The 19,463-nt window shown below is 42.5% G+C and overlaps 1 protein-coding gene and 1 long non-coding RNA gene across 20 annotated transcripts in view; one reads left to right on the forward strand and one right to left on the reverse strand.

The window, feature by feature from the left end:
• The window catches only part of LOC132526868 (uncharacterized), a 102,200-nt gene extending 85,013 nt beyond the window's left edge, over positions 1 to 17,187 (reverse strand). The window contains exons 1-3 of one of the 2 annotated variants that reach the window (XR_009542731.1): positions 17,059 to 17,187; positions 16,257 to 16,433; positions 11,303 to 11,419 (exon numbers count right to left, since the gene is read on the reverse strand). This is a non-coding gene — a long non-coding RNA (uncharacterized LOC132526868). Of the gene's footprint in view, positions 1 to 11,302; positions 11,420 to 16,256; positions 16,434 to 17,002 lie in introns of both variants that reach the window. The other variant, XR_009542730.1, reaches the window with a different exon arrangement.
• A 551-nt stretch (positions 17,188 to 17,738) lies between these two features.
• Positions 17,739 to 19,463, forward strand: part of MAGI1 (membrane associated guanylate kinase, WW and PDZ domain containing 1) — a 621,597-nt gene continuing 619,872 nt past the window's right edge. For 8 of the 18 annotated variants that reach the window (XM_060161404.1, XM_060161409.1, XM_060161410.1 and 5 more), the window contains exon 1: positions 17,742 to 18,529. In XM_060161404.1, the coding sequence (XP_060017387.1) occupies positions 18,217 to 18,529 (313 nt within the window). In that variant the 5' untranslated portion in view covers positions 17,742 to 18,216. Of the gene's footprint in view, positions 18,530 to 19,463 lie in introns of all 18 variants that reach the window. The other 10 variants (XM_060161399.1, XM_060161402.1, XM_060161405.1 and 7 more) reach the window with 2 other exon arrangements.

Below are 19,463 nucleotides of genomic sequence, written 5' to 3' on the forward strand. Positions count from 1 at the left end.
TGTGCCTCTGAGGTGGGAGAACCAACTTCAGGACACTGGTCCACAAGAGACCTCCCAGCTCTACATAATATCAAATGGCGAAAATCTCCCAGAGATCTCCATCTACACACCAGCACCCAGCTTCACTCAACGACCAGCAAGCTACAGTGCTGGACATCCTATGCCAAACAACTAGCTAGACAGGAACACAACCCCACCCATTAGCAGAGAGGCTGCCTAAAATCATAATAAGTCCACAGACAACCCAAAACACACCACCAGACGTGGACCTTCCCACCACAAAGACAAGATCCAGCCTCATCCACCAGAACACAGGCAATAGTCCCCTCCACCAGGAAGCCTACACAACCCACTGAACCAACCTTAGCCACTGGGGACAGACACCAAAAACAACGGGAACTATGAACCTGCAGCCTGCAAAAAGGAGACCCCAAACACAGTAAGATAAGCAAAATGAGAAGACAGAAAAACACACAGCAGATGGAGGAGCAAGATAAAAACCCACCAGACCTAACAAATGAAGAGGAAATAGGCAGTCTACCTGAAAAAGAATTCAGAATAATGATAGTAAAGATGATCCAGAATCTTGGAAATAGAATAGACAAAATGCAAGAAGCATTTGACAAGCACCTAGAAGAACTAAAGATGAAACAAGCAATGATGAACAACACAATAAATGACATTAAAAATACTCTAGATGGGATCAATAGCAGAATAACTGAGGCAGAAGAACGGATAAGTGACCTGGAAGATAAAATAGTGGAAATAACTACTGCAGAGCAGAATAAAGAAAAAAGAAAGAAAAGCACTGAGGACAGTCTAAGAGACCTCTGGGACAACATTAAACGCACCAACATTCGAATTATAGGGGTTCCAGAAGAAGAAGAGAAAAAGAAAGGGACTGAGAAAATATTTGAAGAGATTATAGTTGAAAACTTCCCTAATATGGGAAAGGAAATAGTTAATTAAGTCCAGGAAGCACAGAGAGTCCCATACAGGATAAATCCAAGGAGAAATACGCCAAGACACATATTAATCAAACTGTCAAAAATTAAATACAAAGAAAACATATTAAAAGCATCAAGGGAAAAATAACAAATAACACACAAGGGAATCCCCATAAGGTTAACAGCTGACCTTTCAACAGAAACTCTGCAAGCCGGAAGGGACTGGCAGGACATATTTAAAGTGATGAAGGAGAAAAACCTGCAACCAAGATTACTCTACCAGCAAGGATCTCATTCAGATTTGATGGAGAAATTAAAACCTTTACAGACAAGCAAAAGCTGAGAGAGTTCAGCACCACCAAACCAGCTTTACAACAACTGCTAAAGGAACTTCTCTAGGCAAGAAACACAAGAGAAGGAAAAGACCTACAATAACGAACCCAAAACAATTAAGAAAATGGGAATAGGAACATACATATAGATAATTACCTTAAATGTAAATGTTCTAAATGATCCCACCAAAAGACACAGATTGGCTAAATGGATACAAAAACAAGACCCATATATTTGCTGTCTACAAGAGACCCACTTTAGACCTAGAGACACATACAGACTGAAAGGAAGGGGATGGAAAAAGATATTCCATGCAAATGGAAACCAAAAGAAAGCTGGAGTAGCAATTCTCTTATCAGACAAAATAGACTTTAAAATGAAGACTATTAGAAGAGACAAAGAAGGACACTACATAATGATCAAGAGATCGATCCAAGAAGAAGATATAACAATTGTAAATATTTATGCAACCAACATAGGAGCACCTCAATACATAAGGCAAATACTAACAGCCATAAAAGGGGAAATCGACAGTAACACATTCATAGTAGGGGACTTTAACACCCCACTTCCACCAATGGACAGAGCATCCAAAATGAAAATAAATAAGGAAACACAAGCTTTAAGTGATGCATTAAACAAGATGGACTTAATTGATATTTATAGGACATTCCATCCAAAAACAACAGAATACACATTCTTCTCAAGTGCTCATGGAACATTCTGCAGGATAGATCGTATCTGGGGTCACAAATCAAGCCTTGGTAAATTTAGGAAAATTGAAATTGTATCAAGTATCTTTTCCGACCACAATGCTATGAGACTAGATATCAATTACAGGAAACGATCTGTAAAAACTACAAACACATGGAGGCTAAACAATACACTACTTAATAACGAAGTGATCACTGAAGAAATCAAAGAGGAAATAAAAAAAAAACCTAGAAACAAATGACAATGGAGACACGACGACCCAAAAGCTATGGGATGCAGAAAAAGCAGTTCTAAGAGGGAAGTTTACAGCAATACAATCCTACCTTAAGAAACAGGAAACATCTCGATTAAACAACCTAACCTTGCACCTAAAGCAATTAGAGAAAGAAGAACAAAAATCCCCAAAGTTAGCAGAAGGAAAGAAATCATAACAATCAGATCAGAAATAAATGAAAAAGAAATGAAGGAAACGATAGCAAAGATCAATAAAACTAAAAGATGGTTCTTTGAGAAGATAAACAAAATTGATAAACTATTAGCCAGACTCATCAAGAAAAAAAGGGAGAAGACTCAAATCAATAGAATTAGAAATGAGAAAGGAGAAGTAACAACTGACACTGCAGAAATACAAAGGATCATGAGAGATTACTACAAGCAACTCCTTGCCAATAAAATGGACAACCTGGGGCTTCCCTGGTGGCGCAGTGGTTGAGAGTCCGCCTGCCGATGCAGGGGACACGGGTTCGTGCCCCTGTCCGGGAGGATCCCACATGCCGCGGAGCTGCTGGGCCCGTGAGCCATGGCCGCTGAGCCTGTGCGTCCGGAGCCTGTGCTCCACAACGGGAGAGGCCACAACAGTGAGAGGCCCGCGTATCGGAAAAAAAAAAAAAAAAAAAAAAGGACAACCTGGAAGAAATGGACAAATTCTTAGAAATGTACAACCAGCCAAGACTGAATCAGGAAGAAATAGAAAATATGAACAGACCAATCACAAGTACTGAAATTGAAACTGTGATTAAAAGTCTTCCAACAAACAAAAGCCCAGGACCAGACGGCTTCACAGGTGAATTCTATCAAACATTTAGAGAAGAGCTAACACCTATCCTTCTCAAACTCTTACAGAATATAGCAGAGGGAGGAACACTCCTAAACTCATTCTACGAGGCCACCATCACCCTGATACCAAAACCAGACAAGGATGTCACAAAGAAAGAAAACAACAGGCCAATATCACTGATGAACACAGTTGCAAAAATCCTCAACAAAATACCAGCAAACAGAATCCAACAGCACATTAAACGGATCATACCTCATGATCAAGTGGGGTTTATTCCAGGAATGCAAGGATTCTTCAATATATGCAAGTCAATCAACGTGATACACCATATTAACAAATTGAAGGAGAAAAACCATATGATCATCTCAATAGATGCAGAGAAAGCTTTCGACAAAATTCAACACCCATTTATGATAAAAAACCCTGCAGAAAGTAGGCATAGAGGGAACTTTCCTCAACATAATAAAGGCCATATATGACAAACCCACAGCCAACATCGTCCTCAATGGTGAAAAACTGAAAGCATTTCCACTAAGATCAGGAACAAGACAAGGTTGCCCCCTCTCACCACTCTTATTCAACATAGTTTTGGAAGTTTTAGGCACAGCAATCAGAGAAGAAAAGGAAATAAAAGGAATCCAAATCGGAAAAGAAGTAAAGCTGTCACTGTTTGCAGATGACATGATACTATATAGAGAGAATCCTAAAGATGCTACCAGAAAACTAATCAATGAATTTGATTCATTGAGCTAATCAATGAATTCGGTAAAGTAGCAGGATAGAAAATTAATGCACAGAAATCTCTGGCATTCCTAAACACTAATGATGAAAAATCTGAAAGTGAAATCAAGAAAACACTCCCATTTACCATTGCAACAAAAAGAATAATATATCTAGGAATAAACCTACCTAAGGAGACAAAAGACCTGTATGCAAAAAACTATAAGACACTGAGGAAAGAAATTAAAGATGATACAAATAGATGGAGAGATATACCATGTTCTTGGATTGGAAGAATCAACATTGTGAAAATGACTCTACTACCCAAAGCAATCTACAGATTCAATGCAATCCCTATCAAACTACCACTGGCATTTTTTACAGAACTAGAAAAAAAATTTCACAATTTGTATGGAAACACAAAAGGCCCTGAATAGCCAAAGCAATCTTGAGAACGAAAAACGGAGCTGGAGGAATCAGGCTCCCTGACTTCAGACTATACTACAAAGCTACAGTAATCAAGACAGTACAGTACTGGCACAAAAACAGAAAGATAGATCAATGGAACAGGATAGAAAGCCCAGAGATAAACCCATGCACATATGGTCACCTTATCTTTGAAAGGAGGCAGGAGTGTACAGTGGAGAAAAGACTGCCTCTTCAATAAGTGGTGCTCGGAAAACTGGACAGGTACATGTAAAAGTATGAGATTAGATTACTCCCTAACACCATACACAAAAATAAGCTCAAAATGGATTAAAGACCTAAATGTAAGGCCAGAAACTATCAAACTGTTAGAGGAAAACATAAGCAGAACACTCTATGACATAAATCACAGCAAGATCCTTTTCGACCCACCTCCTAGGGAAATGGAAATAAAAACAAAAATAAACAAATGGGACCTAATGAAACTTCAAACCTTTGGCACAGCAAAGGAAACCATAAACAAGACCAAAAGACAACCGTCAGAATGGGAGAATATATTTGCAAATGCAGCAACTGATAAATGATTAATCTCCAAAATTTATAAGCAGCTCATGCAGCTCAATAACAAAAAAACAAACAACCCAATCCAAAAATGGGCAGAAGACCTAAATAGACATTTCTCCAAAGAAGATATACAGTCTGCCAACAAACACATGAAAGAATGCCCAACATCATTAATCATTAGAGAAATGCAAATGAAAACTACAATGAGATATCACCTCCCACCAGTCAGAATGCCCATCATCAAAAAATCTAGAAACAATAAATGTTGGAGAGGGTGTGGAGAAAAGGGAACACTCTTGCACTGCTGGTGGGAATGTGAATTGGTTCAGCCACTATGGAGAACAGTATGGAGGTTCCTTAAAAAACTACAAATAGAACTACCATATGACCCAGCAATCCCACTACTGGGCATATACCCTGAGGAAACCATAATTCTAAAAGAGTTATGTACCAAAATGTTCATTGCAGCTCTATTTACAATAGCCCGGAGATGGAAACAACCTAAGTGCCCATCATCGGATGAATGGATAAAGAAGATGTGGCACATATATACAATGGAATATTACTCAGCCATAAAAAGAAACGAAATTGAGCTATTTGTAATGAGGTGGATAGACCTAGAGTCTGTCATACAGAGTGAAGTAAGTCAGAAAGAGAAAGACAAATACCGTATGCTAACACATATATATGGAATTTAAGAAAAAAAAATGTCATGAAGAACCTAGGGGTAAGACAGGAATAAAGACACAGACCTACTGGAGAAGGGACTTGAGGATATGGGGAGGGGGAAGGGTGAGCTGTGACAAAGCGAGAGAGAGGCATGAACATATATACAGTATCAAACGTAAGGTAGATAGCTAGTGGGAAGCAGCCGCATAGCACAGCGAGATCAGCTCGGTGCTTTGTGACCGCCTGGAGGGGTGGGATAGGGAGGGTGGGAGGGAGGGAGACGCAAGAGGGAAGAGATATGGGAAAAAATGTATATGTATAACTGATTCACTTTGTTATAAAGCAGAAACTAGCACACCATCGTAAAGCAATTATACTCCAATAAAGATGTAAAAAAAAAAAAAGTGAGAGACATGTGACTCTTCCTTTCATTTGGACACTTAGAGGCCATTGTAGGATTATTAACTGGCCTAATTTCAATATTGTTGTGTCTCAGGGAAGAGGGAGGCCTGAGGAGAGGGAGAGAGACAGGGAACAGCCGGTTGGTAGAGCAGTCAGAACACACACAACATTTATCAGATAAGTTACCTCTTACTTGGGCATGGTTTGTGGCCCCCCAAAACAATTACAATAGTAACATCAAAGATCACAGATCACCATAACAAATAAAATCATAATGAAAAAGTTTGAAATATTGTGAGAATTTCCAAAATGTGACACAGAGAACTGGAGTAAGCAAATGCTGATGGAAAAATGGTGCAGATAGACTTGCTCAAGGCAGGGTTACCACAAACCTTCAGCTTATGAAAATACAGTATCTTCAAAACGCAAGAAAATGAGGTATGCCTGTAGGTCAGTGAAACTTTGTTACAGTTGTTGGTAAGACTAGAATGCTTGAGTAGGAGTGGAAACTGTTAAACCCTTCCCTTCCCAGATACCTTCCAGACCCACCTCCCTGCTCTTCATATAGTCACTCAGCTGGCAGCTTTTGTTGTCCTGCAGTTTCTTGCCAAGAACAAAGATTGAAAATCTCCCGGAGAGCAATTAGTGTCAGGGTTGACCAACTGGAAGCCAAACCCTGCAGCTATCTTCCCGCATTCCTCAACTCCCAGGAGGGCTCCAGAAGATGAGGAACAGAGGTTAGAGGGCAGGGTTCTAGAAGTTTCTTTCTCTTACGAAAGGCTGAGTTGTGTGGGTGGAGGAATTGTATAGGGTATAGAGCAGAGAGTGCTGGGTCTGAGCCTTTGGGAGATGGATTTCCTCTGCCTCTTTAAACGTTTGGCCTTCCGGTTACTAACGATACTGAAGGGGCTATATGGTTTCTTCTGGAGCTGTGTCAGGACTTGTTCCATAAATTACCTGGGAGGATGCCATATGCAAATTCAAGAAGAAAGAGCAGTCTTCATATTCATGGGGACAGCTTAGTTATCCTCAAGGGGAAGGGAAGGAAAAATAGGTATCTTTTCTCTTAATAAAGTCTTTCCTATCAACTCACATATTCCACGACTGTTCTTCCTTAGTAACAGGTTGGGAGCAGCCTGGAAATTTTACTAAAGCAATTTAGCCTAAATTTCAATATAACCTCACATAATAGTTATAGTGAATTGCTAGACTCCTTTGGAAGCTACTTTTATTTTTTCTTTTTGGCCGTACCACTGCGGCATGTGGGATCTTAGTTCCCTGACCAGGGATGGAAACTGCAACCCCTGCAGTGGAAGTGCGGAGTCCTAACCACTGGACCGCCAGGGAAGTCCCTGGAAGCTACTTTAAAGATCTGTTCACAGGATGCTTTTCCTGGGATGTAGAAAGACACATATCGTGACAAAACTATGATGGTTATCTCCGTAAACCCTTTGCTTTTAATGAAATGACCATTAGGAAGACAAGCAACACTCAATTCACATATATACAAAGGAAAAAAAGATCAAAGTATATATTAATCTTTGTCATCATATTTAGGCTAAGTGACAACTTATATAAAAAGTATTACATTATAACTAACAGCAATTACACACAGATGATGAATGAGGACTGCGAGTCTCATACAGGTTATAAAACTTGCCTAAGGATAACTAGTCGTTATGTGACAGCACAGGGCTTTGATTCTAGAGCTGCCAGTTTTGAAAGTCCATACTCTAGATCAGGATGCTGTACTGAGTACTGGTATTTCATGTAATATTTAAATTTTTTCCTTTGTAAGTTGTATCGTATATCCCAGCACATTCTATATTATTTTAGTATGCTACCTTTTTTTTTTTTTTTTTTTTGCGGTACGCGAGCCTCTCACTGCTGTGGCCTCTCCCGTTGCGGAGCACAGGCTCCGGACACGCAGGCCCAGCGGCCACGGCCCACGGGCCCATCCTCCCGAACCGGGGCACGAACCCGCGTCCCCTGCATCGGCAGGCGGACTCTCAACCACTGCGCCACCAGGGAAGCCCAGTATGCTACCTTTTTAAAATGGTGTCAGAGTGAGTTTTTAAATTTAGGTAAAATTCACATAACATAAAGTTTGCTATTTTAACCTTTTTTCTTTTCTTAAGGCCTCCCGGCTTGCAGAGCCAAGGATTGAACGGGGCCACTGCAGTGAAAGCACCAAGTCCTAAACCCTAGACTGCCAGGGAATTCCCTATTTTAACCACTTTAAAGTACACAATTCAGTAGCATTTAGTACATTCACAGTGTTGTGCAACCATCACCTTTATTTAGTTCCAGAACGTTTTTCATCACCCCAAAAGGAAATCCCATAACCATTAACCAGCACTCTTCCTCCTGCCTCCCCACAATTCCTGATAACCATCAATTTATTTCTTATCTGTATGAATTTGCCTGTTTTGGACATTTCAGATAAATAGAATCACACACTATGTGGTCTTTTGTATTTGTTTTCTTTCGCTTGACATCATGTTTTCAAGGTTCTTCTATTTATAGCGTATATCAGTCCTTTGTTCCTTTTTACAGCTGAAAAATTTTCCATTGTATGGATAGCCACATTTTCTTTATACATTAATTTTTTTGATGGACTTTTGGGTTATTTCCATCTTTAGCTATTGTGAATATTGCCGCTATGAACATTCATGTACAAGTTTTTGTTTGTACACCTGTGTTCAATTCTTTTGGATATATATACCTAGGAATTAAATTGCTGGGTGGTATAGTAATTCTATGTTTAACTTATTGAAGAACCATCAAACTGTTTTGCACAGTGTCTGCATCACTTTACAGTTCCAGCAGCAATGCATAAGTGTTCTAATGTCTTCGCATCTACACCAACATTTGTTACCTTCCATGAAAAAAAAAATTGTACCCATTCTAGTGGAGGTATAGTAGTATCTCACTGGGATTCTGGCTTGCATGTCTCTAATGACTAATGAAGTTAAACATTTTTTTTTCATGTGTTTAATACTGTTCTTTAAAAAAATTTAATTCTAGAATAAATAATAATAAATATTCTAGAATTTTAGATTTATAGAACATTTGCAAAAATTATATAACAACATTTTAATAACACAGTCTCCATATCAAACGTACTGGAAGGCATTTACCTGCCTCCTCTACTTCTTCCACCTTGAGTTTTTAACTTTTTGATAGAGAAATATGTCATGGGAAAATATTATAGTTATTGATGAACGTTCTGATACATTGTCTATTTTGCTTACAAAATCATGGGGGTAGATAGTATTACAGTGACATTAGAAATTAATAAATGGTGGTACATAGCACAGTAATTAAGAACATCGTCTGTCTTAGTCACACCAGGTCTAAATATACTGGTCATGTCATCTTAGGCAAGGTATTTAACTTCTCTGAACCTCAGTCTCTTCTGCGAAATAGGGATAGCATCTGGCTCATAGTGTCATTATGAGGGTCACTTGAAAAAATGTATTGAAAGCACTTAAATGCATTATTTAACACTCAATAAATGAGGGATTTACTTTGTGTTTTGTTTGCTTGCTCGCTTTTTAAAGCACCAAGCAATCACCTAATTTATCTGTGTTCCCATAGTTGGTCAGGATTTATGGGATACCATCATTCTATCTCTGCATCCTTCATTCATTCATACATGTATTCATTCATTCTTCAAATATGCATTGGGCCCATATTATGTGTTAAGCTGTGGTCACGAAGCTGCAGACATCAATAGCATTAAGAATCAAAAGTCTGGAAGCAGAGAAACATAAGATTAAATCCCAACTGCCACTTCCTAGGTGTGTGATCCTGGGTAAGTCACATAGCATCTGTTTCCTCATCTATTAAGTGGGACTGCTAATACTCCCGGCCTCATAAGGTAGAGAGGATTAAGTAAGTGCGTCACTGAAAGCATTTACCAAAGCATCCTGCATACTGAGCACTCCCTCAAAATATGTTAATCACCAGAGATTTAACAAGTTAACAAATGCAGAGATTTAGAAGAGCACATGACATATTGTAACTATGTCTCAGTGTATTTTGTTTGTCAGTTTTTGAACCACTGAAAAACATAAAACCATTCTTAGCTTGTAGGTAATACAGGGAAACGTTAAGAAATAAATTTGGCTGTGGGCCATAACCCAAGGCATAGTGCATCATATGAAGAAAGGATAAATATGGTTTCTTTAAACTTTTGTTTCAATTATTTATATACATGTTTATGTGTGTATATGTGGTGGTAAAACAAAATGCATTTCTTATTCTGAACAGGAATCAAAAAGTTTGAAAACATTAACCTAGAGAAGGTGATCTGGAGAGCGGTGTCATAAATGCCAGCTTGCCTTAGCAGGTGGATCACATAGCTTTACTAGTTTTAGGCTTTAGTGGTATCAATTCAAAATGTAAAGTCATACCAAAATGATAGATTAAAGTAAAATTAATAACTGAAGGGGAAGTTATTTAGACTAGGGGTCTGGTCTAAAACAGAGTAACCTAAGATTTAAGCAGAGAAAAAAAAAAGAAAGAAAAAGAGAGAGAGAAGAAAAAAAGAATTGCTATCTGTCTAGTTTTGCTCCCATCACTCAGTTGTGAGTGTTCCCAGCACTCTCAGGATTTTAGAGCAAAGGTCACAAGATCAAGGTCAAACATCTGAAAAATGCACATGCTGTGTGTTTGGAAGCAGAAACATTCCCAAGCATATGCCAGCTTTTAAGTTCACTGAAGCAGGGAACTAACTTAATGATTAAAACTGCAATGTCTTCCAACACTTAGCTTAATTCAGCAGTTCTCTGCTGCATGTAAAATCCTTGGGGTACCCAAACTCAGGCAAGCTGAATTTCTCAGCCAGGAGTGTCAGGAATGTCCAGGATACAAGCATGCCAAATTTGGGCACTGATTCCCTGGGGGATGCTGCTCAAAACCACTCCCGGTTTGGCTAAGCCTCCCCTCACCTGGGCAACAGTCCACAAAAAGGAGTTTAAAATTCCAGGAATGTGCTAAATCTGGAAAGTGAATAACACATTTTTTGGGGTCCTCATTCATCTGCCTACAAGATTTTATGGGGAACAATTTTCCAAAGATGGTACAGTTCAAGGAGCAAGGTTGCTCAGATTCCAGATTGCTGAGTCATTTTCTAAAACTCTGCCTAGTGTTTGCTGGATCGGCTTTGTGGCAAGACAGAGTTGTCCTTTCTGGGACCATATATTCACACTGTGGGCAGCTGTAACCATCTGGGAACTCAGTGAATGGTTCCATAAAGCACATCTTCAAGTACCATAATGTGATCATAAAACTGGACATTGTCTTTCACTTATTAAAATACTATTAAAATAAATTATAGGTGGAGGATGCAAGAAGTTCTTCTAACAATGGCACCTTTAGTTTCTGAAGACATATTTGTGAATTACAATCCTTCCCAAAGAGATGTCCACCAGAATCACCCTAGGTTCCCTGGCATTGGACTTACCCAACACTATTGAACTGGTATGTTTTCTTGTCTCAGTATCCAATGAGTATTCAATTAGGAGGTAAGCTTCCTCCAGCAAAAAAAATAGCGTGTCTTTTAGTGCTGTACCATCAGTGCCTAGGAGGAATTGACAAAATAAGTATTTAATCAACATCTGTTGAATGAACAAATGAATGAAAACAATCTACCAACTGTCATGGGCCATCTTAGAATATTTAATTTTCTTTTTTAGTTTAGCTTCAGAAAAATTTAAGATTCATTTCAGAATATTTGAAATTGATGTTATGTAGTTTAACAAACCATCTGTATTAAACACGTATAACACTTGACTGGCTTCCCTTGTAAAGGGTACAATTCTGCACTACTGCCAGCTTCAGAATATCTTCAAAATAGCTACCAACGTGTGGGCCAACCACTGCAGCTTCGATTGAAATCAAACTCACACTACGTTTGAATTCTTGGAACTCTTAGCTAACTGTGGAAGAGGCGACCACGATCGGAACTTGTATAGGAACTCATTTTAATGAGGTTTCCCCGAGTCGTCTCAAGTCCACACACACACTCTGCCAGGCTTGATCAGGCAGCCAATCATGTCTGTGACTCACTTGTGTTTATTCTCAAAGCTACTGAAAAGTAGGCAGACTCCGTCTACTCTCCACAATTGAAACTGAAAGCTTTAATACAGCCTGAAATTTCTCTCATTGCTCTTCCCATCTGTCAGTGAAAAATCTCCTTTATTTTGGGATTGCTAAACCTGGATGATGTAAGTTGCACGTGGCTATCTTTCCCGGCTGTCGGGAGAAGGCCAATCTGTATGTAGTAGGAGGGGATGAGGGCAACACCGAGGAAAAAACAACCGAGAGATGGAGAAAGCTGAGGGCATCGCTTGAGCCTCTTCATCCAGCCTTGATGAAAACTAGTTTCATCTCTACTCTTGCCAGTTATATGGAGTAATACATTTCCTTTCTTGCTTAAGCTAGTTCAACTAGGTTTCTGTCACTGGCAACCAAAACATCCTAATACAAATAATTACTTCAGCCCCATTCAGAATCCTAAATGATCATTAATAGGGCATTGGTTTAATACATCTTGGAACATTCAAAGAATAGAATATTATTGAGCTAAGAAAAGTGATCAATAGAGGTTTATATTTAACAAATAGAAAATTGAGGGTATATTGGTAAGTAATAAAAGGTATAAAGGATTATTTTATTCCATAAATTAACTGTAAATTCCAAATGGGGAGAGAGGGAGACAGAGAGACAACTTAAGAAAGTAGATTGCGTGCGTGTGTATATATTTGTATTGACCAAAGTCCAGGAAGAGATACACCCAAATGTAGAAACTGCTTACTTTGTGGTAATACAATTTTTTTTTGGCCACGCCCCAGGGCAGGTAGGATCTTAGTTCCCCGAACAGGGATCGAACCCAGGCCCCCTGCATTAGAAGTGTGGAGTCTTAACCATTGGACCGCCAGAGAAGTCCCTTGTGGTAATACAATTTTGAATAACTAAATTTAATGTTGCCTTTTTAGTTACCTATTTTTAAAATTGTTCTGCAACAACTTACATTACTAGGGTATTTTTAAAAATATGGGCATTCCATCTTTGATTTCAATGTGTATTTTCCTTCTCTCTCAGTTTCCGTGCAATAAATTGTTAAAAACATACAATAAAGAAGAAGACATACAGTGAGTGAACACCTTCAATAATAAAATCCTGTATTATTTAAGCATCTACCATGTTCCAATTACTATATTTTCATAGAGTTGGTGGGAGATGAAATAAAAGAGAGACAAATATCTATTAGGAAGAAAATGCAAACACCCTGTTCTCAAGGACTTAACAATATCATGAGGTATATGTTCAGTGGAATTATGTGGGATGATATGCTACATTACGGCTGAACATTTTGGAAATTTTAGGAGAGATTCCCACGATAAATTCTTCGGTTTCTCTTGCTATCTCGGCCCCAACGTCGAATTTCAAATCTTCCAGTTACCAATATTCATTTGTTTCCCAGGAAGTGAACCAGAACATTAGCCAGGATTAAACTCTCTTCCTCCTCTGGGGTACTAAAATAATAGTTCACATGTGATGTCTTGAAAGGTCACAAGAATTAACATTTTATTTATTCTTGCCTAGCTGAAAGGACTAAAGGAAGGGGTACCCGTGGTCAGAAAAAACCCATCTGCCTCCCTGTGAGGAAAAGAACAAGTTATCAAGCGAATCATAAAAGCCCCTCCAGGAGATGACGTGGAAAGTTGCCCTCACTGTCTGTTTCCTTCAATCTGAACTAAGGGCTTTAACCTCCTTTGTTGATCTTCTGCTCTAAATTACCAGTTTGGCGTCAGTTACGTTTCTTGAATACGAAATATTTACCTTGATATCTATAACATACTCCTCAACGGCATTCTTCAGAAACTAAAAGATAACCAATTTTCACGTCCTCTTTTGCCCCACACCAACGAATTTATCTCCCATCTTCGCATTTTCAGAAAAAGGAGGTAAGTTACCACTTTAGACTACAATAATGATTTCTTTACTCACAACTAGAAAACTTTGAAAGGAAATGTTATTTGTGAGAAAGAAAAGCAATGTACAATTTATATTTGTGGATTTTTTTCTTCCCTTTAGTTGAACTAGCTATATGAAAATTAAATCATAATCTGTGCAGAGTTTATTGTGTCACAGTTTACTTATCTCGATCCACTGTGTTTATTAAGAGTTCATTGTTGAAATGCTTCCGCAATAACAGTATAAGGCCATTTGGCACGTCGCCTGTACCGGAGCCCACAGATCTCCAAACACTTTAGAAATGTTTGCAAATTAATCCTCTTTACATTACAGTAAATTATTCGATCTTCAGAGCCTACAGAAGGGGAACTGGAGATTGGATTCTGGAGTGGAACACTGTATTCCTTCAGTTTCAAGGGAAGAGATAGCAGGGTGACTTAATTGATGTGCACACACTATGTGGCAGATTCAGGAGCCAAAGAATGCTGGTACCCAAATATGCTAGATGGTGGATGGCCACATCCTACACCTTCAGAGTGCAGTGGTTCTGAGAATGGGCTTTGGTTTGTGCCTCTGGGTTCACGTCCTAGCTTTATCACTTCCAAGCTCTTCAGCAAGTTTCTTTACTTGCCTAGCTTCACTTTCCTCAATTGTAAAATGAAGGTCATTCATGGAAGTCAAGGACATACCTACCTCACACGATTGTTGTAGTGATTACATAAAATAATGCACATAATTATCCTGGCACACATGGTAAACCTCCAAGTTAGATATTTTACGGCATTATTTTGTCCACTGAAATGTATTGTCAAAGTCATAACGTAAGTGAGAGAAGCCAGAACACTAGGATCCCACTTTACATCTATTCAAGCAAAATATACTCCAAGATAACTATAAGTTCTTTCAAAATAACAATCTATAAATCGGTTCTAGCCACCGAATCTAAATGGGCTTCATGTCAAAGGCCATATATTATCCAGTTTAAGATCACTTAATCCAGGCATTCATTCATTAAGTGTGTATGATGCACACTCCCCTCAAGGCATGGGTTTAGGTGCTGAGGATTCAAAGGTTGGAAAAGGATAGATATGATTTCTGCCTTGAAGTTGTTTCCAATCTGGGACACAGGAACTGGACCAGGAGAAACAGAGTAGACAGAGTGTCAGAGGAGGAGCAGAGAGCCTGGGAATATCATAAACTTAATGTCTGGAAAAACTGACAGTCTTAGCTGCATTGGAGGTTCAAATTACTTCTTTTTATGTTCCTGGGTTATAATATGTCTCTCTATACCTCTCTCCACCCTGCTGTCTGTACCCTTAGGTATCCCTTCTTTTTTGGGGGGTTACTCCACATCTAAAATCTGAAGTGGGCTAAATTCCAAGTCCTTTCCTCTTCTCAGCCTCAGAAACACGTGGAATCCTGGAGAGGGAAGATGGTGCTCTGCAAGTGGGAGGAATTGCAAACCACTTGGTCTTGCCCATCCTTTGGACTCCTCCAGGTGGGGGTGAGGTAGGAGGTAGGGGACCAGTGATTGGAGGCAGGTGGGGGAATTCTTGGTAAGCAATCCTAGAATATGGGCTGCGGAAGCGAGGAACATACAAGGTCAAGCTTACTGGTGATTTGTAGGGGAATCTGTGATTTCAGTCTAAGGTGTTACACAAAAATGTGCATTTGTGGGGAAGGATTCACTCACCAAATACTTGAGCATTAACCAGGTACCAGGCACTGTTCGAGGAACTGCAAATGCATCAGTAAACCAAACTTCACTGCCCTCCTGGAGCTTACACTCTACGGGAAGATGCGGACCACAGATTTCTTCTCCTAAAAGGGTCTGTGATGTAAAAAATGCTCGGGAATCAAGATGCTAGACTTGTGGTCTTCATGTTGTATACCAGCACCACTTCAGGGGAACCTTAGAAGTCCAGATGATAGAACCCATCCCTAAGATTCTGACTGGCTGGATCTGTGCTTGGGTTTGGGAATGAACCTTTTGAATTTCACACTCATCTTGATTCAGTCAAGTTGGAAACAAATGGGTATCTTCCAGGAAAAGAGGCTGAAGACAAAGTTTCCCTCTAGCCGCTCCGCGGCATGTGGAATCTTCCCGGACCGGGGCACGAACCCGTGTCCCCTGCATCGGCAGGCGGACTCTCAACCACTGCGCCACCAGGGAAGCCCATCTTCTTTTATTTTTATTGGCTTAGAATAGCACCCTACAAACATCGCTTTAAAATATTTAAATGTATGCTTATATATTTTAAGCTTTAGAAAGGAGAGGAGGAATTATCATCATCATCTAACTTGAAACGCCAAATGATTCCTAATTTTTCCAACTACTACTATTACTACTAATACTACTAAGTTTTTATTATATACCATTTCACAAGTGTTCTCCCTGTAATACTCACAAGAATCTTGTGAGGTGTTGTTATACTTACTTAACAAGGGAGAAACGAAGGCTCTGAGGGGTCCCGGCGCTTGGTCAAGGTCACACAGAGATTGGACCGGTGGGAACCTAACCCCCAGAGCCCGGCTCTCAACCGTGACCTCTGCAGCACCGCATTCTTTCTGAGTCCTTTACACTCACCTCCCTTATTTAGCGCTTGAAATCTCTCCTGTGACCAAAGATGAATAAACAAGTTATAAATCACTGAGGGAAAGAAAATGCTTGGGAGACTATCGCCCAGGCCAGTTGGGGAGTATGTGGGGAGTGCAGCCTTGCCGGTGCAGGGTATTCTTTCTGTCCGCAGCCCCCGAGCACGTTCCGAAACCTAGCAAGGATAGAAACTGGCTCTACCTCAGCCCCCGGGGCTGCGAATTCCGAGAGGTGGCTGCCGCGCCCAAGCCCCCGCGGGCGCCAGGACTCGGGTGCAGATCCCAGACCCATAAGTGATCCTTATCTCCTGGCCCTGGGGCGGGTCCAAAGGCTGCCCAGCTCAGCCAGGAACTTGCGCCCGAGACAAATGCCTGGCTCCAGAAGTCTCTCCCAGCGAGGGAGTTAAAGAACTAGACCCCTTTTCGGTTGAAGACCCGAACCCCCTCTTGCTTTTTGGCTTCTTTCCCTCACCTAGTTTTCCCCTGTGTCCAAAAAAGTTGGCCCCAAAGTTTAAGGGTGTATGCGTGTGTGTGTGTGAGCGTGTGACTCTCCCAGGGATCCCAGTTAGGGGACCCGGGGTACACTCACGGTCCCCCTCCACAGGATCGCAGACCCACGGGCAGACCCCGCTCCAGGAACCGAACCCGAGGGCTTTGTGCAGGCGGACAGAAGCTTCAGGGTCGGGTACTGCGTATTATAGGGAAATGCGGCCGGGGGCGGGTGGGGGTGCGGCAGACAGTGCGGGCTCGGTGACCGACAGCGGGGCCAGCCACTGGCCGAGGGCGGTAAGGAAGCTTAGGGCGGCGTGAGTGCGTGCGTGTGCGCGTGACTGTGAGCGCCAGGGTGAGTGTATGAGGCTCCCCAACCCCCACCTGTTTGAAACGGTTTTAAAATACCAAAGCCAGATTGCCCATGTTTTCAAAAGTTGCAAACGGTTGGAGGAAAACACTTGCGCATCCCGCAAACTCCCAAAGGGATTTGCCGAGGCGTGGGCACTGAAAGAAAAGGAGGAATAAGAGGGGTGTGTGAAGCGGGGGGGGGAAATTGCCTGCTTCTAGGAGGTCGGCTTTAGGACCCAACGGGAAGCACATTGGAATCTCTCTCTTCGGGAAGGCGGGGTGGGGCGGGCCGGCCGGTAGGCGGCCGCGGGGCGCATGCGCGCGCGTCTCCTCAGGCCGGCCGCTGCGCTCGGCGGCGCGGAATAGAATGAACTGTAACAAAACAAGCCGAGCCTTTGTATCTGCTTAAAGGGGACGCAGGCACTTCCCTCCTGTCCCTCTCCCCCGCCCCCCCCCGCCCCCCCACCTCCCGCCGCGCTCCGCAACCGCGTATCCAGGGCTCCCAGCAACTGGCTGGAAGGGCTTCCCCTAACCCTCAGTAACAGCCCGCCAGCGAGGAAAGGCGAGCCAGGCGGGAGGCAAAGAGGACACACCGCATTTCTAAGAGGCAAGAAAGAAAGGAAGGAAGGAAAAAAATAACCCAAGCGGCGCAGAGTGGACTCTGGTCCCGGAGAGCACGGTCAGGCGCCGGAACGTGGACCTAGAAGCACCGGAATGCAAACAAAGCTCGCGGGCGCCTGTGCAGGGCTCGCGGGGAAGCCCGGAAAGTTTGTTTTATGATGGCTTGAGTGCGCGAGTGTGTGCAGGGAGCGAGTCTGCCAAGTTTCTCTCTCCCGTTGCGTTATTTGGGGGGAGATGTCTCTCCCTTGAACCAGCGTGGGCTTGGGGGCTTGTGCTGTGGAAGGCACCTGTCTCTCATTTTATTGTTTTTTTTTTGGGGGGGGTGGAGGGGCGTAAGTCATCATGTCGAAAGTGATCCAGAAGAAGAACCACTGGACTAGCAGGGTTCACGAATTCACCGTGAAGCGGGGACCCCAGGGCGAGCTGGGGGTGACGGTGCTGGGGGGCGCGGAGAACGGAGAGTTTCCGTATGTCGGAGCGGTGGCGGCGGCCGAGGCGGCGGGGCTTCCCGGCGGCGGCCAGGGCCCTCGGCTGGGCGAGGGGGAGCTGCTTCTGGAGGTGCAGGGGATCCGGGTGTCCGGTTTACCCCGCTATGACATACTGGGAGTTATCGACAGCTGCAAGGAGGCCGTCACCTTCAAAGCCGTCAGACAAGGTAAGACGGGATGCGCCTCCCGGAGGCGCCCACACAAAAGGGGATCGGCCTGCGGAGGCTCCCCCCGCCCCCCAACTCGATTTCCCGCTTTCCTCCTGCGAATGCGGCTTAGCGGGGAAGTTGAGGCCGTGCGCCCTGTGATAGTGAAATACAAAGTTGTTGAGAGGTTGTGGGTGGTTTGCTCACCTGCATTGGGAAGAGGGGCTTGGGTTTGCGCGGGGAAGCGTGGAGATTTTTCCCAGGCCTGGTTCGCCAACCTGTTATCTCCGCCACCAAGTGCAGCACAGCTTGCCTGCACCTGGAGGAGAGTTGGCAGGGGCAACGTGGACGCTCTCCTGACTCCCTGGGCGAGTGTTGCAGCAGGCGCAGTTGCTGCGTTCTTTGGCCACTTGTCTGTTTCCAGACCTGGAGAATGGGTACGAAGGAGGTGAGGGTCTTTGGTTGTTGGGCCTCCTCCATCAGAAAATTAGTGTCACCCGCGACTGCCCAGGTGGGTCCGGGCATCACCGCCTGGCAGTTCCAAAGCCCGCCGTCTGAATATCCTGCATTCACCCCACAGCAGGATGACGCATGTGTCTCGACCGTGTGGCCCGGTCCCAGGCTCGTGGGTGGCGGTGGGGGGAGAGAATGGAGAGGGTATTTCAGTGCTACTCAAGCCCAAGTTTATACTGCCACCAACATCACCACCATCACCATCACTAAGACCATCATCATCCCTGTGATGATGACGATAGCTGCTCTTTCTTGTTAGCTTACTACGTTCCAGGCTCTATGTAAAATGCTTTCCTTGCACTATCTTGTTCTGATTGACAACAGTTCTGAGACCGAGTTGTTCTTATAAACCCCATGTTACAGATAAGGAAACTGGGACTGATGTCGGTTCAGTTACTTGTCCAAGGTCACACAGATGCCAAGAGTGAGGGTTTGAGCCCTT

This window comes from Lagenorhynchus albirostris, chromosome 10, assembly GCF_949774975.1.
Source record: "Lagenorhynchus albirostris chromosome 10, mLagAlb1.1, whole genome shotgun sequence".
Taxonomy (NCBI): Eukaryota; Metazoa; Chordata; class Mammalia; order Artiodactyla; family Delphinidae; genus Lagenorhynchus; species Lagenorhynchus albirostris.